The 20,486-nt window shown below is 52.7% G+C and overlaps 3 protein-coding genes across 3 annotated transcripts; 2 read left to right on the top strand and 1 right to left on the bottom strand.

The window, feature by feature from the left end:
* Positions 1 to 5,497: 5,497 nt before the first annotated feature.
* On the bottom strand, positions 5,498 to 7,516 carry PHATRDRAFT_43349 (predicted protein; the record flags this gene model as incomplete). The annotated part of the gene is made up of 1 exon (XM_002177540.1): positions 5,498 to 7,516. One exon carries the CDS (start codon positions 7,514 to 7,516, stop codon positions 5,561 to 5,563), a length of 1,956 nt encoding a protein of 651 aa, XP_002177576.1. The 3' UTR covers positions 5,498 to 5,560.
* A 342-nt stretch (positions 7,517 to 7,858) lies between these two features.
* Positions 7,859 to 9,027, top strand: PHATRDRAFT_43348 (predicted protein). The gene has a single exon (XM_002177846.1). The coding sequence runs from the start codon at positions 7,943 to 7,945 to the stop codon at positions 8,798 to 8,800; it is 858 nt and encodes a 285-aa protein (XP_002177882.1). The 5' UTR covers positions 7,859 to 7,942; the 3' UTR covers positions 8,801 to 9,027.
* A 3,936-nt stretch (positions 9,028 to 12,963) lies between these two features.
* PHATRDRAFT_43347 (predicted protein) lies at positions 12,964 to 14,839 on the top strand. The gene is made up of 2 exons (XM_002177845.1): positions 12,964 to 14,090; positions 14,181 to 14,839. Exons 1-2 carry the CDS (start codon positions 13,017 to 13,019, stop codon positions 14,322 to 14,324), a joined length of 1,218 nt encoding a protein of 405 aa, XP_002177881.1. The 5' UTR covers positions 12,964 to 13,016; the 3' UTR covers positions 14,325 to 14,839.
* Positions 14,840 to 20,486: the final 5,647 nt, after the last annotated feature.

Raw genomic sequence — 20,486 nt, 5'->3', positions numbered from 1 at the left:
GAACAATGTCGAGATTTTTGGGAACTGAGGAAAGACGCACGACCAGGCCCGCCGAGATTGCCAACAGGACAGCCAGCGTTGTACATAGGTACCGCCAACAAAACATCATGGAAACCCCGTTAATTTTAACAGAAAGCAACAATTCAGCGCCAATGGAGGGTGTCCGGTGAAGTACTAGACTGAAAGCAGCAAAGAGTATTCTATTGTTTGACCGGACTGCCCGTTGATCGGAGTCTCGCTATCGCGAAAACGGACAATAAATCATGGCATTCTATAACGTGGATTTGTTTCCAAAATGTGCTGACTATGAACGACAGGATGCGTCTGACTGTGAGCGTTAGCCGAATTGACCGTACGACTTTTCACATTTACAGTTGCTGCTAGTCACAGTCAGTCCCATATTAACATATAACAAAGTCTCTCTAGAGTAGAGGATTTATTTATATTTACCATTCACAATAACATTATTGATAATAGCACTTTGTAGGTAGGTTAACGTTATTGTGCACTTTACAATTAGTGATCTATGTTGCTGTTTTTCGGGATCAGCTGGTCGTGTGTACAGTATCTGGCAGCATGAAAGGAAGACTCACTAACCAAAAATTTGGCCTCAAATACCACGGTATCTCTCAGGCTGCTTTTCCGCTTTCTACTAGCGGGGCCGTAGGAGATCGGCAAAGGTGTCCAGCCGTCAAACGTTGACGCTTCAAAAATTGCACACCGTGCCGCTTCTTGAATAAGCAGGACTTGAAGACGGAATGTTACCTGTCTATCGCTATAGCTATTGCATGCAACCATATCACTGAGACGGCCTTGAAGAACAGCGCCTAGGATGAAGTGCTAGCCAGCGTCGCTGGAAGCGTGGAAAGCGAGACCACTTGAAGAGGGAGCTTTCCTTGGAAAAAGCCAGCTGGGTCGACTTAGCAACTGATTCCTGTTGTTTCGACAAGCGAAGGCGTTGATTCCTTTTTGCAAAGCTGGTGCAAACTAGGATTGAGTTCTGCAGAGATGCAGTTCTCTTGAAAAATTTTCCGCAGCAATGTACAGTACTCCTAAGTACATGCATAGATGAACTTTTCGGGAACGTTGTCCGAGCAACAAGCCATACTTGTGCATACGGAATCACGGACTAAACTGAACTGAAAATTCACCGCAGAGAAAACTTCAGCCAACCCACCTACTAGCAGGAATAGAAAGACCATCAATTTCCCTTGTTCTCTTTCCATTGTTCGCTTGTCCATCCCATGTGAAAAATTATTACTAGTATTGCAGGAGGTCATGGCCAAATTCACTATTAATTTGAGTCTTCGTTTTGAGGCTAATGAATGTGATGTAAATGTAAATCTTGGTCGGTGCCCAAGTCGATTCCAGCCCATATGAAAGTTGCGAAAAGAAAAAATGAGGTAGAGTCCGGTGTCTGTCTTTGGATACTAGAAAATATAGACGGGGACATCTTTTAATATGTACTATATATGTCTGATTGGATTGCATATGTCGGGTTGAAAATATATGATTTTAAGAGTGGGCTCGATCTCGATTGACTCTCCCAATACAAATTCATTATGTGGAGCGCAACGTGAACAACACCAATCACCCTTTTGGAACAGAAGGTGACTGCGACTGCTTTTGTCTGTGTGCACTCGGCTCAGTCTCTTCTGCTATTCTTCATCGTCAGATCTTGCACTGCGGGAGGTTAATATAAGACGCCAGTCTAGCGACGTTCTGGATGCCACGCATCGAGACCTCGAAAGAACAACGCAACCTGTTGAAGCTGTCGTGCTGGCAACCCACAAGACCACGCAAATATTTCTTCTATCTAACGACAATACTTTGCATGGCGTTCGTGCTGAGGCAACAAATCTCGTCGGCCTACTTCTGTCATGCTTATAAAGTAGCAGCATGCAGTTGTTCATCGTTCGTGCCGACGCGGCGATTCAAAAGATGCCACCTAGCTCCTTCTAGACCTTTGGCGGGAAAAGCGGACCCTACGACCGAGTCCTCCCAGTCAGCGACGCATCATGACCGGGCAGCAGATGTTCTGCAAAGGACGTCGCGGGATGCCAGTACTGCGGGTAGCAGTTCCGGTTGGACTCGTCGCTGGCGGCGGGCCGCGAGTAGCGTCCTTTCAGCCGGAGGCTTGGTCGCTAGCACTGCAGCGGCCTTAGCGACCGATCGAACGCAATATCAACAACAGTGGAAACCAAGTGTGGCAGCGCTGCGTAAATACCTAGAAACTTCCGGAATTGATTCGGAACTGGCCAAGGCATGGAATACACGACTGCTCGACAATCTCGTTATCCTCGCGCGGATTCAGAAACTTACATGGGCGGACTTGGATCGTCGCGATACAGCCCCAAGGTCCGCGAGCTTAAAAGGTATTCCTTCCAACGAAGAGGCTCTTCGCTACATGAAGTACGCAACGGCAGTGTACGGCGAGAGTATGATACGTGCCGCCGAAATGGATATATACGGCCGTCTCGACGATCGTATCTCCCCGCTAACCAAGACTCGGATCGGCGAGCACGTTGGAATCCCGGAAGACGATATTGTGCTGATGGATGTAGACTACTATGGGGCGGACTCGAACCATTTACGGCATTTTGTTGCTGTAGATCGCGGGCATCAGACGGTAATATTGACCATCCGCGGAACGTTCTCTGTCTCGGAAGTTTTTCTGGACGTCGCTGCCTTTTCACGTAAGTGTAGGCATTGCTTGTTTTTGTAGCGTCTTGTGGATTTTTCACTGACAGTGAGTCTAACTCTGGAGACGATATTTGCTTGTGTTCGAAAGGTCCGTTCTGTGGAGGCGAAGCGCACAGCGAAATGGCCAATATGGCTGAGAAAATATGGGACGCTGCAGGTCCAACTGTTTTGGAGCTTTTACGACAAAACGAAGGGTACACATTGGTTTTGACGGGTCATTCCTTGGGAGCTGGTACTGCTTGTCTTTTAAACGTATTATGCCAGCAAAACGACCGTGAGTTGGTGGAAGGTCGCTCAGTCAAGTGTTTCGCTTACTCTGCTCCTCCCGTTTTTGCACCCTTGAGTCTCATCGAGGAAAGCGTTTCTACCTGCACGAATTATGTGCACGAAAACGATTGCATTTCCTTCCTATCCGTAGATTCGATTCGACACCTAATAGCTTGTATTCATGCGATTGGCTCGCACACGGAACAGCTGAGTTGGAGTTCACGAATGAAGCTGGTGACGGGATGGACGGCGCCGGACGTTACCCTCATAGATGTTGTGAAGCAAGCGAACAGCAAACGTCTGGATCCCAAGCCGGGTGCCCCTCTACTCGCAATCGCTGCCGGTTCGGTGGTATGGCTGCGAGCAAATGATGGTGGTCATACATACAACAAAAAAATATGTGATCCCGCTGCATTAGCGGTGATGGGCGTGTGGGTAAATCCGGACATGCTACTTCATCACTTCCCACCGCGGTACGAGCACGCGCTGCATAATTTAGAGTAGACACTGGCAATGCTCGAATTCAGTCCAGCCGAAGGCCTAGCTAATAGTAAGTTTTACCATAAGTTGGCCTGTCTGAGCGCTTAGGTACATGTTGGCCCTTTCTAAGACTTACCTGTATGCTAGGGCAGGTTGTCATGTATAGTCTTGACACGGTCTTGGGAACCGTAAGACGCCTGCAAGCGCTATATTTATGGAAAAGTGTAGGGAGCAAAGTGAAGTAGACCTCCCCCGGCGATGTCAACGTAAATAACGCATGTCAAGAAGTGTCGGCGAGTCCATATCTTTTGTCGCTAACCGAAAGTAAAAACACGCGAAACGACCTTGAGAGCAGCCCTCAAAATAAAGCCGATTGTTTCGATATGTTGTTTACCTGTGCGAGCGAGCAATTACTTCTGCTCTAGTTGGTCCCACTGAAATGGCGTGTTTCCAAACGCAAGAGTGTCGTAGTGCTAGAAAGTGGTGTCGGTTACACAGTTTTTGCGTCTTGTTCACCTTGGGCGTTACGACGCAGTTGTGGTTTTTGGCGGCCCACTATGCGACCGCAGGCCCTCTTACCAGAAATGGTGGCAACGCAGCTTTTGGTGAGGCCATGAATAAATCGAAGGTCTTCATCATGAGCCGTCGCCGGAACTCGTTGGTTCGAAGAGCAAAGGCCGAAAATGTGCCGACTCTTCGGGGGCCAACGCAGAAGCCCGCACTGACACCAAAGAAACGTCAACAAACGTTTGTATCGTCGTACTCTCCTCGCGTTATTTTGCTGTTCGAGTACGAAGATTCGCATCAATTTCATTCTACCGAATTAAGGGCTTTGCCTTCCATGAACGACCTCAGTTGGGAAGCAAGTTTAGGGTTTAACGGAACGGTCGAGCCAATGGGTGGTCCTTGTCCTTCCTGTATTGTCAACGAGACGGCCGCTTTGCTCCGAGAATCCAACGCAACTCTGAGGTACAACGAATACTGCGAGCCCATGGCGGAGTGGCAGAACACACATTATCCTACATGCAACAATCTGCATGAGCTGGAAATTGATCGAGCGAACGAGTCGAACATTTTCTTGATGAGTGACAATGGTTTCTTTCGGAGCGCGTGGAGCGTTGAGGGTGCGGAGGATGATCAGCGGACGGTTTTGAAAATGCTCCAAATCGACGAAAGTCTTGGATTTGATGATCATACGTTTGGGCTTCATCGCATCGATGCCGCTGTCATGGAACGGATGACCTCATCTCCGTTCATAGTGGACGTCTACAGCTTTTGCGGTCAGTCGGTGGTCACAGAGTTTTGCGTCAGCGCCAAATACGAAGTCATCACGAACGAAAACGCTACCTTCACTGAGCGACTACAGGCTTCTATTGACATCACCCAAGGTTTATTGGCGTTACATTCAATCGACTATCCCAACGCGACGAAACCATCTTTTGTACATATGGATTTAAAACCGCATAACGTCATGCAGACAATCAAGCGACCAGGCACACGGTCTCGCCTTAAACTCAACGATTTTAATCTGGGCCTTGCTCTACGGCAAGACCCCGCGACTAAGGAAACGTGCGCATATCCCATCAAAAACCGCTACGGAGGGGCGCCCGAGCTGCACTACCCGAATCGTACACACGATACTACCGTGGATGCCCACTTGTTCGAAATGTTTCGTATGGGTCATTTGCTCTACGCAATGGCGACGCGTCGTCCACACACGTCCTCCTCGCGGGGTGAAGCCTTGGACACGTGGATTGTGGATTACTACTTGTACGAGAAAGAGGAGGTCGAAGATGAAGCGGGGAATGCGTACTTAGATGTCAAGAACCCCGAAATTTTGTCCAAGGCAGCTCTCTTGTACGCCGTTCTGGCGTGCACACAAGCAGACCCCCGCCATCGACCAAACACCCACGAGCTTTTGTTAAGATTACGGGAAGCACAACGACGGATCCTACTACATGAGCGGTATGGGACAACCGGAGAAACTGTAACGACAGTCGAGCAACTGAAAGCCCTATTTGAGATTCATGCTCCAATCCTTTAAAAACTTTGCTCTGTTTGCTTCCACCGTTATGTACACGGCGTAACCAAAAATGTCCGCGTTCCAGAACTACTTCCATAACACTAATTGTCCCTTTTTCTGTATCTTGTCCGAGCAGTACGCACCGACCAGTGGCTTGATAGGGTGGTGCACGAGCGCCGAGATTTCCAAAATGGCCGTACTCTTCGGGTCTTTGGAGGCGTACGCCGACTGGCTGGCAAAGTCGGCGACGGTGCGTATCCGCTCGCCGGTGGTGGTGTCAAAGACGCAACAGCTGCCGTCTTCCTGGACAATATACAGAACCCGATTCGAAACACTCGCGCAAGCCGCTACGAAAACGTTCGTGCCGTCCGAGGCTCCCTCCCCTTCGAACGTACGCAGTACGATCCCAGAGGAGATGGCGACCAGAAAGGCCCGCCGCCCCCGGGGCACAACCACCATGGTGTGTGCTGGCGTGTGCAAGAAGAGCACGGTTTGGATACTGGGCGAGGCCGCGGAATCGTCCGATTGCTCATCGGCCAGCAGAGAAGTGTTCACTTCCGAAACCCGTAGACCGAGAGATTTAGGTTTGAGTATGCGCAACGTTTCCGAAGTCTTGCCGTCAAAAATCCGTACCGTACCGTCGGCCGAACCCGTTACTACCAACAAGTGCGTAACGCTCACGACGTATCCACAGATATTGACGTACGATGCATGCCCTTGGAATTCTTTGAGCATACGGGACGTTCGCAGACCGAATTCTCGAGCCGTACCGTCGCGACTCGCGGTGAGAACGTGAGAAGCGTCGGGTGAAAAGGCGAGAGCCGAGATGGAAGTGGAATGGGCTAGCATGGAGCGCAAACACTTGCCCGTATCCACACGCCAGACTTGCACGGTCCCTTGCAAGTCTGCACCCGCCAGGAGCGTTCCGTCGTTCGAAACGGCCAAGGCACTAATAGATGCGTCCATTCCGAGTAGTTCATCCTTTGCTTGGTACGGCAAATCATTCGTCCGGAGGGCGGAGTACTTGCTGACGGGGTCCCATATTTCAATCAACCCGTCCGACGACCCCGTGACGAGAGAACAGGAACCGGATCCGTCGGAGGTGGGTGGCAAAAATACGGCAGCGGTCGCCGTAACGTGTTTGCCGAGTTTGACGGTTGCGTAGGGTTGCTCAATGGTAGGTTCCTGTAGCGGCAACAAAGATGAGTCGTTCGTTTCCCCGACAACTACGGGATCCACGTGGGACGTGCCCAACACGAGATCAAAGACACGTTTGCGTTTTTTCCCTTTTGTTTTGCTATCATTCGCAGGCCAGTGTTGTTGAATTTTAGGCAGTTCTCCCGTGTAAATTTGCCATTTCAAGGCCTGTTGGAGCAGCGATACGAGACGATCTTTCGGTTGGATTGGCACGGCGTCCGTTAGAGCCTGTCCGAGAAATTCTCGGCGTGCCTGTGGCGTAGTCTGACGGTATCCGTAGTAATCGTCCGGTAGTGCCTTGGGCGAAGCGTTGGACTTGGCTCGCAGGGCGGCTAATTGTGCCAACAACTGTTCGACGAGACTGGCGCGCGTCACGGGGATACTTTCCGGCGCCGCCGCGTCCGGTCCGAGATCCTGATCCGTGGCGTGACTCCCTGCCAGCAACGGTTGGACAAGCCGGTACGCAGCGTACGCGAGTTCGTACTCACCCTGATCGGCGAGTTCGAGGACGGCCATTTGGTGCACGGCGGCCCGGAGGCCTTCGTCCAAACGGGCCCGGGACGCATCGATCCAACGCAACCGTGACAACACGGTGCCCCATTGTCCCGAGGTGGCCCACGCGTACCACGGACTGTGTTGGTAGTCAGTCGATGTACGGGAATGGTAACTCGCCGTCTCGGTCATCCCCGCTTGCCCGACACCCGATTCGTGCTGCAGGACGCGGCAGGATTCGTGCAAACCGGATTCCGTCAAGAAGGCTTGCACGAGCCGTACGACGTCCGCCGATGGAATCGTTAGTTGTGATTGCCCATTCTTACTGTTGGTGTCATTATCGTTTGTAGGCATGGTCGTTGTGGAGGGATGCGCTTGGAGTGGGCGTGACGACGAGTGTGTAGGACTCGTCCCAGAAAGTCCATGGTCGAACCAACGGGAACGTGTTTAGGTTTGAACGGTGAGTTCGGTTGGGATTGAAGATACCCTACCCTACCATTAGAATAAACCATTTTTATGGCCTCCGGGTCTTTCTCGACCAAATGCCGGAACGAACCCGAAATTGACAGGGAGCACGTCGTCGGATGGCGTGGGAAGTTGCGCCCCATTCCCGATGTTCCGCGAACTCCAACGCGGCACCGCGACGCGACGGGGGAAAACGCCCGCATTTCACCATCAACACAAAATCGCAAATCTCCAAAACCATTTTCCGTTCTTTCCATTCCCTTTGTGCGTTTCTTTTCCCACTACCAAAATCCCACTTTCCGGTTCTTTCTCACCATGTTGATGAATTACCACGAAATGACCATGTCCGAGCCGCGGGATTCTCCGCAGCGACGCAAGCAATTTCTCTTTATTTGTACGCTCATGGCGGCGGCCTTTTTCCATTCCGTCCTCCAAGCCGGGGCTCTCGCATCCGTCGTGCCCGTCGACGGCGTCTTTCCCGGAGGAACCTTCGTGTACAAGTACACGCAGCGGGATTACGCTGCCACAAATTCCATGGTAGAGAGCGTCGGGAAGGATGTGGGACTCAAGCCCCGGGACTACGCCGATCAACTCTACACCGTCTACCTCGACAATCCTAACGATATGGGCGGACGCCGTCAGCGCTTCGCTGCGGGTTATCTCGTCACGGACAAGGCAGGCAAGTCCGTGCAAAAGACACTCCTCCAGCGCAATCAGGAAATTCGACCGCCCACGCCGGTCGAATTGTGGGATTTGCCCGCTTCGAAACTCTGGGCGCGGCTCGCCTACCAAACGGCCGAACTCCCTTCCGTCAACGCCGCAGTAGTGCAATTCCCCTTCACCAACGGATTCGTATCGGCCATGATACAGTCCTGGAAAGTCATTCCGGCCCTGCGGGCCTACGCCAAAGCCAACGGACAACGACCCGGTCGTCGCCACAATCGTACCATCAACCACCAAGTGACGGTTGTCAGTACCTGTAGTATCCGTGACCGCATGTGTACGCACTACGCACCCCTCTACGATGGTGCCAAGTTCCTCCTGGGACAACCCGATTCCGATACGTACCAAGCGACGTTTAGTTCCGAACCCTTTGTCACTCGACAAGGCATCATCCGCGCCGCCCGGAAAGTATTTCCCGGGGCCCACTACTTTTTACCGAACCCCCAGTAGAGGATATACATGGAGGGCATTGCGTCCGGACTGCAAACAACCACCAACTTATTTTCGTTGCCGTAGGGAGTTGGTGACGTCACGGAACAAGGGTACAGTGTCTGGGTACGTCGTTCGTTTCGGGTGGGTTCGGTTGCGGAAACGCTTCTACCGTTTTTCGACATTTTCGGTACCGTCGTCTCTTTTTGTTACACATTCCATACTGAGCATAATCACAGCAATAATCATCACCACAATATCGTAGAAAGTGACCCACAAACTACCCATCCTCTAAACCATATCTACGTCTAACTGTTTGAAGACCCATGCGTACCTAATTGGTGCCTTTTGAATCGTCTACGCCATCTTTACCTTGGAAGATAGCGCCTCATTGCATGAGAATACATTGATCAAGATCGGGGCATGGATTTCAAAAATGGCATGCAGCTGGTCTAACTTTGCTGTAGAGTTGGTCCCGGTGAACGTGGGATCCGCGGGCTGCTCCTGGATCAACTGTTGCGCTCCTTCTAGGGCTTGTAGAAGCTCGTACGCGTTTGGTCTATGCAGCGGTTCTTCTTGGGTACAAGCCAGGGCCGCGAATAAAACCGCTGCCAACGAGAGAAATTCGATATCCGTTGTATCAACTGGCTCGTCTCCGTTGTGAAAGAGGTAGTGCTGCAGTACCCATGAACTCAGTGGATCGCCAATATAAGAGGATACGTGGCTACGAAATGTGCCTAGAGCGTAGAGAGAGTGACCAAGGCGGAAGAGATCCAAGGCAGCAGGATCGATCGCGGTAACGCTACTACCGCCTTTTCTTCTCACTTTGCGCGATACTTCCGGCGCTGCTCGTCGTTCGTTCCTAGGTGGATAGGCACAAGTTTCATTAGTCCTTGGATCCCACCGGATTGGTATTCCAGTATTGAAGTCGTTCAGGATGATCCTTTGTGGTTTTCCCGTTTTCTCTTTCGTCAACGCAATATTCTTGATGGACAAGTCCGTGTGCGCAAATGATGGTTTGCTGGCATTGGGAAAGTCAATAGAATGTAGCTCAACCAACGCTCGCACGATGCCAAGTGCAACTCGCAACCGTACGGCATGAGTAACGTTTTTGTTGCGCACTATTTTGTCTTTGATTTCGTCGCAGTATTCTGATAACAGTGTTTGACCGCAAAATCCATACGCGTTTACCACGTACGGAGAAGACGTCATGCGATCCATTACCGCGATTTCAGCGGCGTGTTTGAAAAAGCTCTCTTTGTCAAATGTCTTTTCCAAACGTAGCATTTTCAAAACGGCATAGTCTGGGGTTTCTTCATGGCCGTCGGGAAGTCCCCAGGCGGTCCGCCAGTACCCGTTGTTACTCAACAGAAACGAGCCTGATGCAGCTTCTTGTAGAGGGATTTCATGAATGCTATTGCAGGTTGGAATATGTTGCGTTTGCCAATTTGCCATGGGATGGCACCGTTCGCGATAGTCAACGATTGCGGTGTACCTGGCTTGGTTCACATACCAAGGTTCGTTCAAAAAGTCGTCGATTGAGTCGCAAGTCGAATAGTTGCACAGTTCGCTCATGGGAATAACCACTCGTTTGTTATAATGTGCAGCAGAAGCTTCTTCTAGTGCTGCATTAAGAAAATGTGGAAAGATGTCGTGGTAGTGCCTGAAGTGCCCTGTCACCGGATCAAATGGTGTGAGGTAACTCGCTAGCCTTGGCTCAAATCCCCGTTCCTGCTGACGATTCGATTCGCTTTCACCAGTGGAGCAAGATTTTGTCCTGAAGTACGGTGAGGATGCAAACGTGCGTCCATCAGCTCGCTTGATCAACCTAGTTGAGCTATCCGAGGCCCGCCAAAGAAATGCCAAACAAAAGGCAAATTGGAAAGCAATTAGAGCGAGGACTGCAGCCATAAGTATGTAGATCAAGCCAGATCTCGTTTTACGTGTGTCACGACCTGTATGTTGGCGTTCTTGAGCTGGCAGCATATTGTCGGGGAACAATCTGCAGTGGGGGGACGAAGCTATCTTCGAGGCCTTTCAATTTAAGCTCTGTGTGTGCCAAGTAAAGTCATGGTCTACCCGGCAGGCCTCTTCGATCGTCCGGATTGTTAGGTGAGACTCACGGTGAAATATATCCTTCGCCGGCGGACCGTTCGAAAAAGCTAGCAAGGTCAACCCAGAAATGCATAGACAAAAAGTTCCATGTGCTCAGAACAAAGCTATTTTAGGCTTAACAGTAAGTTGGACCGCATGCTTTTTTCGTTCGGCCAGCTCACATGGAACGTAAGTCTAGTAGGTAAACCGACGGAAGAAGGCAGCTAGCATTTACAGACCTCAAATATCGCTGCTTACAATTAGTAGCTCATACGTGACCCTAATGTAAATATGCACAATTTGTCTGAAGCGGCAATTACTAAACTACACTATTTGTACAGGCGGACAAGCATTAATAGCCTGGGTGGTCTCGAAAAGGAGCAGAGATAGTGGTTCAAATAGCCAGTGAAGCAGATTGCTTGACAAAAGGGACAGGAGATAGAAAGACAAGAAGCTTTCAAAGGTCTTTCAAGCCGAAGCTCGTTCAAATCTGACCCGTCAATCCGACGATGGGCATCCTCCAATGCGGTCCGGAGGCTAGATCGCAGAGCGATCTCTATGCGGTAGCATGCAATGACAGTATAGACGATGGCTGCCTTGACAAAAAGTCTCAGGACTCTATTCTATAAGGATCACCGCAAGTCTGACATTTTTGAGGATTCCGGCGGACAAGTTGTTCAAGTTCAGTTGTCATAGTCGGCCCGGCTTTTTCTACCGTCTGTACATGTTCTCGGAGTCGCGTTCACGAGTACAAACAATGGTCTTGCCGAATTCGGAAAGTCGATTGAATGGAGTTCTTTCTATTCCCGTGTAGTGTCGAATTCAAAAACCTGTTGCCTCTCAGCAAGAGTTACGTTTGGATTCAAACTCACAGCTTTCAAAATTGACGATCCACAACAGCCACCAAAATGATTTCTGTTTGTGCCTCATGGCACAGCTTTCAAAACTGACAGCTAACGGAAGCCATCATGTACGGCCCACAAACGCCACCACGTACGTATACAACGTTCAGCAATGCTGTCATTCGTTCCGTGACGGTAGTGTTGACGTGATTCTAGTAAAATGCGCCTTGTGTCAAAGTCGACTCCGTCTTGAAAGTACAGTGTTTTCAAAACAACTTTGCCCTCACGCCACAAAAATGTCCTGTGGAAGAAGTCAGAAAGCAACCAATCGACTCTCCAAAACCCGGTCCCTAGCAGCATGGAAGTCTCTCACATTCGTGTAGATCGTCACAGGCTGGAAAGTGAGAGTATTTGCCATTCACAGTCACCTATTGGTTCACCTTGATATACGCTTTCGCAGTAGCGAAGCACATGTGGGCTGCGGTTTTAACTGTAAGTGTTGCTCCGAAGTTTGGCCTCGCTAATAGTAGCGTGAACGAGAGCACGATTTGGACTTCAGTCACCCTTTTATTTCCCCGTGCCATATATGTGGAACCACACGTTTTGCGTCCGCGGATAGCGGATCCCGCCAACGGGTCACATGTCATGGTACTTGGCTGAAAAAGGATACGCACAACGTTGCATCTTGAAGTAATTCGTCTTTTGAGATGGTGTACTGCTCTGTGGTCGGGTCGCACAAGGCCGTGCATGTGTTTGCACGTGTGAGGGGACGAACCAAGCCGAGATTCCGGTTCCACGCCTGGAGAGATCCTAGACACGCAAGCCTAGCAAACTGCTACTATGTAATCTGAACCTTTATACACACACGAAATTGACGTTATAAAGACGTATTAATGGAGGTGAGCTACCCAAACCTGCACTCGCCTACTCTCTATATCCGGTTATGCTCAGCAAGCTTGACCTTTCCGATACGAGAGAATGGTGTAAAGGAGCCTCTAGCCCAGTCAGACAACGATGGGTATGCAATGCTGACAATGGGAGGAAAGGACTTCGTTTGCAGGAAGATGAATGAGGGAATAAAAGTATCCCGTAGATGTCGAAAGTCGTCCTGACCTTCGTAGTCGATCACGAGTGAGGCACAACGAATTGACCGGTACTTAGATAGTTCGTGACTGGACGAATCCAAATTCCCATCTTGCGTTTTCACTGGCAGGGCCCATCGTAAAAGTACATTCTGTTCTGGGTGTACCATTCCTTTCGTTGAAAGTCCCCTCCGACGCGAGTGATTGTTCCGTACCACCATGGTTGTCAGCCGAGACCGCACCAAGCCAATTGCTCCCGTTGGCAATGGCAACGCAAGCCCGACGAGCGGTGCGACGACGACGACAACCGCAACGAGAATTCTTGTACCGGATGTGGACGAAGAACAATCCTTGCTCTCCTTATCCACACCCGACGCCTCCGTCGAAAGCGAGCATATTCGTCACACCAAAGGCCAGCACGAATCGTCGACTCTTTTTTCCATCCCCGTCCTAATGTACATGTGTCTGTTCTTCTTCGCCATGATTGCGCACGAATTGGCTTTGGAAGCGGCGACCCACGAATTCGGCCACGTCGACGCCTTGGCGTCCGCCGTTACGTGTTTCCAGTTCGGGTCCTGTCTCGTCTTTCCTCTCCTCGCGGCGGGTCGATCGGGATGCCGGCGTTTCCCTCGCACTTTCCGGCAAATATTGCCCTATGTGCGCTTGTCTGTCTTGGTGTTTGGCGCTTCCGGATTGGCAACCCACGCGGTGCGCTACGTCACTTACCCCACCAAGGTCGTCTTCAAGAGTGCCAAACTTATACCCACCATGATCGTAGCCACTCTTTGGCAAGGCCAACGCTACACCGGAATGGAGTACGTCGCGGCATTGTGGGTGTGCGCCGGAGCTGCCGGGTTTTCGTACAATAGTGGCAACAACCCACACGGCACCGAGACTAACGACACGATCCAGTCCACACCAGGTTTGTTGCTGCTCTCAGTTAGTATATTATGCGACGCAATTGTCCCCAATTTTCAAAAAGTCTTGCTGAATGGAGGTTTGTCGGCTAATCAGCTCATGATCAACGTCAACGCGGTGGGTTTGGCCGCACTCGGCACCTACATGGCTCTGACAGGCGAACTGCGTTCGGTCGCCGAGACCGCCACGGAACATCCTTGGTTGTTGCTCTACCTGACGTGCGTCGGTTTGGGCTTGGCGACGGCCGTGTGGGCCTACACCAAACTCATTCAAGCAACGTCCTCGGTGGTGGCCGTTGGAGTGTCTACCCTGCGCAAAGTCGCCACTATCCTACTGTCCTACATTTTCTTTCCCAAACGACTCTTGATGATTCACGTAGTTTCGGGCTGTGTCGTTCTAACCGGCATTATTCTTAGTTTCGTCGCCAAAGACAAGTTGCGAACCCCGCGTGGAAACTAACAATAGCTCCCCAGTTTTGTGCATCCTTTTTCGGCTTACAGTACCTTTACGTTTTTATTCTGGTTCCATGGAGTCGTCCGGGTCATTGTCTTCCTCGTCTTCCTCCACATCCAAAAGCTCGAGGATGCTTCCCCCATGTTGTGTCGCTGAGGTAACCGCGACAACTCCCCGTGAACCACTGACTACGAGTCGTGGGGGCAGCCCCGTACTCGTCTGATCCGTCGGCGCCGTATCGTCGTGCGGGCCCTTCAAGACCCGGGTCTTAGCCAACAACACCCCCGCTTCTGAAAACAAAGACTCGTCCTCGCTGCCCACCGTCGGTTGCGGTTGTACAACAAGCCGACCAGCTCCCTTCGCCGAAACCAATGGTCTTCCGTCCAAACGAGCGCACTGAAAGGGAGCCTCGTCGTAGAGAACCAGCCAGAGGTCCAGTTGACCATGCGGTCGTTCCACCAGCAGTCCCAAGGCTTGCCGACTTTCGTGACGCGGTTCCTCATCCGTGTTACTGGAAGAAAGAGACGAATTCCCGTCGTCGCCGTAAAACGCAACTTGCTGCACTACAGAACCCTGGGGAAGAACCAGCGCACACCGCCAGTATGGTTTGCCTGTATCCATTGGCCCAGACCCATCCTCGTCTTGCTCGTCATCCACAAAGTCGTCCAATGTTGGGTCCGTCCAAGCCAGCGGCAAAGCGTACACATGAACGGTGCCAGGATTGCTACTGTCAACTTGCGCCACAAGTGACCACTGCTTAGGAGTATTCACTTGGTCCTGGTTTTGATCCACGCTCACCGGACGAAAGAAGCCGTGGTTGATTTCGTCACCGTGGTTCCAGTCGTGCTCACCAGCCGTGCTCCCTCTTCCGATTCGAGTGTGCAACGCTACGGCACCGCACTCTTCCAACGTGATTTGTTGACACCGAACCGAATTCTGTAAATTTACTTGAGGTTGAGCAAACAGCCGGGCCGCGGCCTGTCTCGCGTGCCGTAGTGCGTAGGGGATGGTCGGCATACTTCGGATCCCGTCATCGGTTACGGATGACGGCGACGCCGGTCGCCACGCCACGGCATTTCGATCATCACGCCACAGATCGGACACGGCTATGCCCAACAAGTGTTCGGTACCCGACGCGACCTTGGCCGAATCGTCAACCGGAGCAGTGGCCGATTGCAGGTACGCTAGCATCCGGGCGGCCACGGCGTCCGACACGCGCCGTTTTTGGGCGTTATCCCTCTGCACCGACCCGGGTGCCGTTCCACGGGCCCGAATTTGCGCGCCGGTGCTGCGCAACCAGGCCACGTAGTCCCGTAAACGAAAGCGGGCATCCACCACGGCCTGAACGGTGGTCTCAACAGAGATGAGTAGGATTTGTGCCGTTTCGGCCAGTTGCGTAGCGGCGGATGGGGACAAGTACGAGCCGTCGCCCCAAGAGCGGGCCAGACCCAGGACGGTGGACGCCTCGTGGCAGAGCGCTTGAGCGGGGGCCAACAAGGTTTCGCGTACCGTGGCTTCGACGTTGGCGACCGCCACGGTCAGCGTGTGCTCCATGCGCAGGAGCAGTTGACTGGAAAAGAACGAAAAGACAGAAAGAAATTAGAATGAAGGCGTTGGAGAAAGTAGTAGGCACACCGGAGCAGCTGTACGCGGTACGGCCGCCGCGTCCACCAATCACGTACTCGTTCATGGGCATACTGGTAAAGAATTGATCCATGGCGTTGGACAGATCGGCATCTCGTCCGTGTCCGGCCAACACGTACTGAACCAAGTGTTGTTGCAATGCCCGGTCGGTCACGTGCGTGTCGACACTGTATTTTTCCAAAAGCGCCACGAGACCCTGCAACTTGACGTCGAGCGGTTTGAGCGAGGACTGGTAGGTACTAACGACGGGGGCGAGGTTGGCCACGATAGCTTGTAGATGCTGTTGTACGTGAGTGTAAAGAGTGGACAGGGCTTGCCAGGTGGGTCGGTGTCGGGCCAAGGCGGGGAGTGACCAAATCTGCCACTGTCGTGTGGACGGTGACGTTTTGGGTAGCACCATTATGTGGGCTAGATCAGCGGACACGCGCACGGGTCCCGTTGTGTGTGGGTTGGTTGTCGATTCGGCCACGACACGGAGATTACGAAGGACGGGATATCGTCCGTGTAAAAAGGCTTGCAACGTGCCGTGTGTAGTAGTGACAACGAGGAGACTGAGGGGTGTGTCACGGGTGGGATGAACGTCGGCTAACGACGACGACGACGAGTGTCGGTCCAGGGGTGTGTGATAATTCGAGGTGGGGTAAGGAACAGGACGGGACAAGGGTCCATTCCAGGCTTGTACATACGCACGATAATGGCTTTCGTGTCCATGTTCGAAAGACGCAACGGGGTGACGGCCGACAACGTGGGCCCACGTCATGGCGTGGACCGTAGGTGTGGAAGAGTGTGGTTGGGATGTCGTTGTCGGTTGCGGGACGGTCAGATCCAGAGTCCAGGTGGGTATCAGATCCCCCGGCGTGTGATTCGCACCTGCACCACCACCACTATTGTTGCTGTTGTTGTTACCGCTGTTGGCGGTGGTAGTGACGGGTGTCGTCAAGAGTGCTTCCATCCCGAACACGTGTATTCGCACGGGGTATTCCGAGGTGGCGTCCGGCAGGTTCGGTAACGTCGGCAAGTGTTCGGCAGCCACCGCGAGTACGCGACCATCGGGTCGCCAACAGGTACGCGTCCACCAGACGTTTGTTTTGGTTCCTCCCAATCCCGGAGTAACAGTGACGGCCACGTCCCCGGGCGGCGTCGGATCTTCCAAGGCGGAGGCGGGAAGCGTGGCAATCTTGGGCCAGTGTACCGTCCGGTGAATCGCTAGCGACGGGACGGCGAAGGTCCGTACTGGATCCGTCGGCACACCGAGGACAGCGAGATCCATAGAGGGACAGAGATCAACGAGGAGTGGCAGTGATCCCCCGAGACGACGTGACTGAATGGATGTGAAACAATGTCGTGACGGCACGTCGATGGACGTGCCCGTGCTGCCAGTCGCTGGCGTCATGCCGCACGGTACCAAATGCAAAGGAAGAACTCCTCACCCCCAACGTGTGGTAGGAGGGGTCGTTGCTGTGATACAGGAGACGCTGCAATCGATGAATGGTCGAATCGAGTCGATCGCGACGATGCTACCCTACCCGATGTTGGTTCCCATGGCGAAAGTGACATTCCAGTTCCGTCGGGGGAGCGTTGGCCTGACTTGGCCTAGTAGGCTTGTCTTGGTTGTTGTCTGGACTGTCCTCATCATGTCACAGTGACTCACCGCACTCCGGTGTGGCACTAGCTCGTGACTCACTGTACCGTTTTGGGTCGTGCTGCGGTACGACCATCGAGGCTCCGTACGTCCTGTGTCCGTTCCGGGACAATTCTGACGTGACCACGTTTGCCTGGGAAATCCTGCGCAGAAAAGACTGGCCTGTTCTTGAAAAGTTCTAAAAGCCTGGACACTGTCGGACCAATCAAAGCACCTGGATCCTCGAGATTACTTATACTATAGTGAGCGCGTCACTTAGCAGAGAACATTTTTCCTCCCTTCTCGTCTTCGGAAGTATTCCTTCAATTGCTTTGCAAAGACTACAGGATGCAAACAAATTCACTTTTTGTTGCACCCCACGGTTCTTCAGAAAAGGTTCGATACGGTCTACATTAGACTACGAATCCAAGATACTTCAGTCACAACATCAGTCAACATGTCTTTTGCGAAAACGTATGCGTTCATCAATGCGGTGGCCCAGAGTGCTGCGCCGGATCCCGACCTACCGCCTGCGTGTAATAGTGATGTCTCCCAGTCGTACTCTACTCATCACCTCTCACTAGCCGAGGGCCGTGGACACGATTCCCCTTCTAAACAGTTCGAAAACTACGCATCCTATATTGCAGGGAACGTGACCCTTACGGGAAGGATCGTCGAGGTCGCGCTTTTCCTCCTCGGAGAGAGCAGCACGATCGGGGTCGTGGAAGATGTCGCGCTCATGCTTGATAGTGGCAATCTCGACGTCGAGGTTCCCCCCCATGGTTGGGAGGAAACCCAAGTCATATGTGTATGTAATGCGGTGGTCCACCTTTATTTCCGGGGCGGAGTCCACAGTCTCGGGTCTTCCGGGCCCCTGTCCTCTTACCTAGATCTAACGATCGGTTTTCTGTCGCAAGTTTCGGAGGGGCGACAAACCGTGTCGCCCTATCTGAGGTACGGGATGTCGCTTATATTTTTCATACACTCTTCCCCCCTCCTTTGGAGGTGTGCGGCCCGATTTGAGGAACCATTCTACGGAGGGAGGTTGAATAGTACGACCCATTCTAGCTTGCTGCGGCAGATCGACTCCGTCCTCAAAATAACGGGCGTGAAAGACCTCTCCTCCATTGACATTGAGGTCGGATCAGTTAGGGGCGTGGTGCTTAAACCTCTAGGCTCGGACTACGAGCCCTTCGCGTCGCTTTGTGCGCCGCCGGCTCGGTCGAGATTACAAGTCCCGCACTGGTTCCCGCTGCGCGCGGTCCTCGTGATTTTCACCTTGGCGGCCGGATTGGCGGTGTGTTGTGTTTTCCAGGCGAACTCAGGGGGCGATCCGCTGGTGGATAATGTCGTCTCCTCGGCTTACGCAACATCATTCTATGCCTTGGTCGTACTCATTGCCTTACCGGAGGATCGGCTGTCGAGTGGGGTGAAAGATTCAAGGCCGATACGCTACGCCAGTTGGATTGCAATCTTCCCGGCCGTCGTATTGGCTCTCGTGACCGTTCTAACCTTGCTCATTGTGCTGAGTCCGGGAATTGCGTGCTACCTCTGGTACGAGTGGGCCGAACGAAGGTCTGTACTATCCGACTTCGTCAAAAAGGGGTATGCCTCGTACCCGTACGGGGTCACGCCTTGTGGCCTGGTTAAGAACGCAGACCTACCCTGGGATAGGATGGGTATCCCTAGGACGTGTCCAACGGGTCACTTCGGCGACTTGTGTGCTGAAGATGCCAGCCCGCTTTACGGGTTCCACACGTCGGTAGTCCAGGGACGTACGGTTGTAGGGTCAGTTGCAATTGACGGCGTTTGGGTCCTTGAGAACCCGCTGTCGCTGTTATATGCGACGTCTGTCGACTGTGACAGGAAGGAGATATTACTGCTGAATAAAGAGTTTTGGAAATTGGCTAGGGGATCATGGATGTTCGCGCTTGTACCCCAGTTACTCAGAGGGTCGACTCTCCAGTCTAATGTTAGCCCTTGTATCCCCGAGGTAGGCCGCCGCTCGGTCCACTTGTCGGTGAGTGCGGACGGCGACCTCATGATGAGGTATTTCTGGTGGCAGCTCGCGTTGTTCCTCTTGTTGGCGGCCGTTGTCGCAGTGTCAATAAGGCTCGTCATTGAGGGAGTAAATACGGGCGAGGACCCTTATACGTTCACGGGTCTTACAGCATTGGCAACGCTGCTCGTTTCGTTCCTTGCAAGTCTAGGTTCGCAATCGGGGTGGGCGAGTTACATCACCAGGGGTGACTGGCGTGTAGGGGCGGGACTCGGTACCGTGGCCGCGACTGAGCACGGGGTTGCGCTGGAATGCTATCTTAACGGCATCAACCCCTACTCGAGTAATGGCTGTTGGTCGGGAACGGCCAATGCTGGAGCCTTGGCGGGGGGGTATGTTCGCGTTTCAGACGTGGAAGGTTTCGGAAGCGGGTCGAGACTTATCCGCTTTGCCCGAGGCGGAATTGGGAGTGTTCACAAATCCGGTGACAAATTCCATGTCGTTCGGATGAGTTTCCTAACGTGTATGGGAGACTCAGGGGTACGTCTGACCTCGGAGCTTGGGGCCGAACCGCCACAGGCTCTGGACTGTAGGCCTAAGCCAGTGCAGGAAGCTGCGTGGACAAGTCCCGGTAAGTTCTGGTCGGTCGGCGGTCTAGCTGCTGTCTCGCACCAGGCTCGCCACTCAGGTGGCCATGGTAGCGTTGGCACATCCCCCAACCTCTCCCAATGGAGGATTCTGGCCATCAGTGGCATCCATAACCCCAATACAAGGTCGATCTTTCGTGTGGTGTCCACGCGTCGCCAGCTTAGAAGACGTCCGGGTATGGTGACAATTATGTCGACGCGCGACCTCGCTGGTGCCGCCCATCTAGGGCTTCCAACACCGGAGCGGTTCATCATCCTCCCCAGTCGGGTTCCGAGTCGCTGTTCTTGGGGGTGCCAGGCTCCTGACACTAGTCAGGGTCCCGGAGCTGTGGAGTGCGAGGCCTTACTACAGTTTGCGGGGGCGATTAGTTCGCGGCCCGGAGCCATCACGGTACAGTGCACGAGGG

The sequence above is a fragment of the Phaeodactylum tricornutum genome, chromosome 2, assembly GCF_000150955.2.
Source record: "Phaeodactylum tricornutum CCAP 1055/1 chromosome 2, whole genome shotgun sequence".
In the NCBI taxonomy this organism is placed as follows: Eukaryota; Bacillariophyta; class Bacillariophyceae; order Surirellales; family Neidiaceae; genus Phaeodactylum; species Phaeodactylum tricornutum.
This window is presented reverse-complemented; position numbering and strand designations above follow the sequence as displayed.

Coding starts and splice junctions, on each gene's coding strand:
- PHATRDRAFT_43348 (XM_002177846.1), top strand. CDS start 7,943: ATGTTGATGAATTACCACGAAATGACCATGTCCGAGCCGCGGGATTCT.
- PHATRDRAFT_43347 (XM_002177845.1), top strand. CDS start 13,017: ATGGTTGTCAGCCGAGACCGCACCAAGCCAATTGCTCCCGTTGGCAAT. Junction 14,091..14,180: donor AACGACTCTTGATGATTCAC/GTAGTTTCGGGC, acceptor AACTAACAATAG/CTCCCCAGTTTTGTGCATCC.